This window comes from Primulina eburnea, chromosome 9 (genome assembly GCF_022965805.1).
Source record: "Primulina eburnea isolate SZY01 chromosome 9, ASM2296580v1, whole genome shotgun sequence".
NCBI classification, from domain to species: Eukaryota; Viridiplantae; Streptophyta; class Magnoliopsida; order Lamiales; family Gesneriaceae; genus Primulina; species Primulina eburnea.
Window position 1 is genome coordinate 30,885,844 of NC_133109.1, and position 4,017 is coordinate 30,889,860.

Below are 4,017 nucleotides of genomic sequence, written 5' to 3' on the forward strand. Positions count from 1 at the left end.
AAATTATTTGTCGATCATTATAAATGGATGTAATTGAACCAAACTGTTTGTGAGCTACTCGAAATTCGATCCGATTCGATAAAACTCTTAATGAGGTTCGTTAAAATGAACAAACTAAGCTCAAGCTTTACAATATTCGGCTCGTTAGCTCGTAAACATGTTCGTTGATAAGTTTATGAGTCATCTCTTAAATGAAAACAAATAAATTTTTTTATATTTGATTTTTTGATTTTGCATATTACTTATGAAATATGTAGAAAAATTTATTAAATTTATTTATAATAATAAATTTAAATATTTTAATAAAAATGTTATATTTTTATTAAATATATAATTTATTTTTTAATGAATTTAGTGAAAATTTAAATGTAGAATTCATATTTATTAAGTTCTTTTAGACTCAATAAAACCTTGAATATATTCGTTAAATAAAGCTCGAGCTCGACTCGATTATAAACGAGTCAAACTCAAACACTCAAAAGTTTGACTCGGCTCGATTACATCACTAATTATAGCTTAACATCAAGATATTAAATTTATGATAAAATATTGAGTTCAAAACTCAAGTGTAACGAACATATTCACCAACTCAAAAACCAAAAACTATGTATATTTTTACAAAATTCAAATTTACGTAGGGTTTGGATTCATTGGACAGAAGTTCTAGGTAAAAAAAATAAAAGTGGAGGATTATAAAAAGAATTCTCAAAAGTACTACAAATGATATTTGAAGGCGAACGAGCGATAAAATAACTAATATAAGACCAGGAAAACACGATTGAACAATCTCATGATAATCGATGATTCAGTATTTTCTTCAGCCCACTGTGTTTGTCAGCAAAAAAGTAAAGGATCATCATTTATTACTCATCAGATCAAAATTTCCCACAAAAATCCCTTGGTCATTTCAAGAAACTAATAAAAAATTTCGTGGGTCGATTATAAAAATAGTACTCCGATTGAGATGATGGATCTCGAAAAGGAGTAGAGTTCACCTCCGGTGTTACAATCATGTCTGCTAAGAAAAAAGAGCTTCTTTCCGGTGACATGAAGAGTACTAGCCAATGGTGTGGTTTATTTTTCTTTTTGTCTTTCTGATTACTGTACTGGGATTTGATCATATTCATATGTATTCGTGTTCTTTGTTTGAATTTGTTTTAAAGGGATGATAATGAAAAGTTCTTTAGAGTTCTATTTTGTATTGAACAGGGTTTTTTCCCATGAAATTCCAAGTGATGTAACTGTTACTGCTCGAGGAACTTCCTTTTGTTTGCACAAGGTATCACACTTCTATGCTTCCAAATCAAAATCATGATTCATGGTGTTACATTTTAGTTTTCCTGAATTCATGAAGTGATTTCTTACTGTGTTCGAATTCAATCTTACTTTGTTATTTTCTTTATGTATTTTCCGACATCCACACAGTTTCCTCTAGTCTCAAAAAGTGGATACATATGCAAAAAACTCTCAGAATCCACCGATACCGCCAAATCCATTATCGAAATCCCCGATGTCCCCGGTGGGCCGGAGGCATTTGAACTTGCAGCAAACTTCTGCTATGGTATACACTTCGAAATCACCTCCGAGAACATCGCCATGCTTAGATGTGCAGCAGAGTTTCTTGAAATGACAGAGGACTACGCCACAGGAAATTTGATCCAAAGAACCGAGTCATATTTAAATGAAGTGGCATTAAAGACTGTGCCTGGGGCTGTATCGATTTTACATTCGTCGGAAAACCTTCTCCCGATGGCTGAGGAAGTACGGTTGGTGAGCAGAAGCACCGACACCATATCGATCATTATGTGTCAAGATAGCTCAAAGCGAGCTGTTGATTGGTGGGGTGAGGATTTGGCCGTCCTACGAATCGATATGTTCCAAAGGGTTCTCATTGCGATGATATCAAGAGGATTCAAGCAACACGATCTTGGTCAAATAGTTATGCTATATGCACAAAAATCGCTTAGAGGTTTGGTGAGGACTTACCCCTTGAAACTTTTAGTTCCCGATCATATATAAATAGCCTATTTAATTAATTTTTTCTTCCTGTTTTAGGAGATATTTGGAAAGGGTCGGAAGAAAATCGAACCAAGACAAGAACACGAGAAAAGGGTCGTGTTAGAAACAATAGTTAGCCTCTTACCAAGAGTGAAAAACTCAATCTCAGTCAGCTTTCTATCGATGCTTCTTCGAGCTTCGATTTACTTAGAAACAACAGCAGCTTGTCGGCTTGATTTGGAGAGGAGAGTGGCCTTGCAACTTGCACAAGCTGCGCTAGATGATCTTTTGATCCCATCTTATTCCTTCACGGGTGATACGCTGTTCGATGTTGAAGCTGTGCTACGAATCACAAGAACTTTCTTTGAATGTGAAAGGGAGATCAATAAAATAGGGTATAATTATAATGCAGATGAAGATTATAATTCCCCTTCAGCAAATGATACGGAGAGAGTGACACGATTATTGGAGAATTATCTATCAGAAATCGCTTCTGATCGTAATCTATCGGTTACTAAATTTGTTGATCTTGCAGAACTTATCCCTGAACAGCCAAGAATAACTGAAGATGGAATGTACAAAGCCGTCGACATCTATTTGAAGGTTTGTACTTTGTCCATTCTCTTTACATTGATTGATTCTTCTGATCTAGGCAAAAATAGAGCCATGTCATTTCTGCAAGTTACAACTTCTAATATGGCAGCATATGTACTCAGTTATACAATTTTACTGCGTCTCAAAATCAAAGTCACAATAAGTTACTATTTTCTTGTGAGATTTAAGGCATCTAGCGAATCTTAGTCGAAAACGGAACTTAGCCTGCCAACTTTTGTTATCATCGGCTGCAACTTTTCAGCACAAGAGAAAGACGTTCAATCAATAATATTCTAAGTTGTATAAATGTGCAGGCTCATCCTTCTTTAAGTGATACAGATAGAAAGAAACTTTGCAGTGTCATGAACTGTCAAAAGCTCTCTCGAGAGGCTTGTGCTCACGCGGCTCAGAACGATAGGCTACCGGTTCAAACTGTCATTCAAGTACTTTACCACGAGCAGCAACGTTTAAGGGAAGTCATGGATAATAGTAGCCTCAATCACGAGTCCTCTCTTCATTCAGGGAAATTGATCAATCACAAGTCCGTGGACATTCACCCTGTCTTGCAAGACGAGACCTCATCTCTACGAAGGGAAAATCACGACTTGAAACTCGAGCTTCTGAACATGAAAATGAAGTTAAATGAATTGGAAAATTCTTCAGGCAACAAATCTTTGTCGAAACCTGTTAGCCCCTTGATGACCAGCCATGCCTCGTCCACCGAGAAACCTATTTTGTCACAAAAATATTCGTTCATAAGCTCGGTTTCAAGGAAACTCGGTAGATTTATACGGGCTGATGGATTGTTACCAGGTACCAGAGGTAGGAATAAACCGAGTAAAACTAGGCGTCACTCGATATCGTGACATGTACATTCGATGAAACCAAACTTTTGGTTATTCATTTTTAGTTTGGATACGAAATGAAGAATATATGTGGATCATGCATTGTATCGGTTTGAGCATAGGAAAACGATCTGGATAATATATGTATTTGTTGTTTGTTCCCTGTTTCAATGAATTATGTACAAAGCAAAATGTAAGTTACACTTTTTGTCTGGTGATGTATTAGTTATGTTTGTTGCACAAATAGGTCGATTGGTTGAGATTGAATTGAGATTCGATTTGTGTTAACTTATGTTTGGATCGATGAATTTCAAATTCAAACATAAAATTGTCGATTAGACCTTTTTTTCCTTACAGGTACCGCATAAGAATTAGCCATGTACTTTTTTCCTAGAAAGAAATATTCATCATATTTTAAAATAATAAATTGAAAAGAAATAAGTCCAACAATGAGTTCTTCCTCGTTCAATTTAATATGAACAAAAAGCATTTTCTTTTATTTAACATATGGGCTAAACTAAAATTTTGGTTGAATCATAAAGGCCCAATAAGAGCTAACTTAATATTGGTCCTTCATTCA

At 35.2% G+C, this 4,017-nt stretch overlaps 1 protein-coding gene across 1 annotated transcript; it reads left to right on the top strand.

The window, feature by feature from the left end:
* Positions 1-735: 735 nt before the first annotated feature.
* LOC140841626 (BTB/POZ domain-containing protein SR1IP1-like) lies at positions 736-3,708 on the top strand. Its single transcript, XM_073209180.1, has 5 exons — positions 736-1,067; positions 1,210-1,279; positions 1,426-1,974; positions 2,056-2,601; positions 2,907-3,708. Exons 1-5 carry the CDS (start codon positions 1,012-1,014, stop codon positions 3,456-3,458), a joined length of 1,773 nt encoding a protein of 590 aa, XP_073065281.1. The 5' UTR covers positions 736-1,011; the 3' UTR covers positions 3,459-3,708.
* The last annotated feature ends 309 nt before the right edge of the window (positions 3,709-4,017 follow it).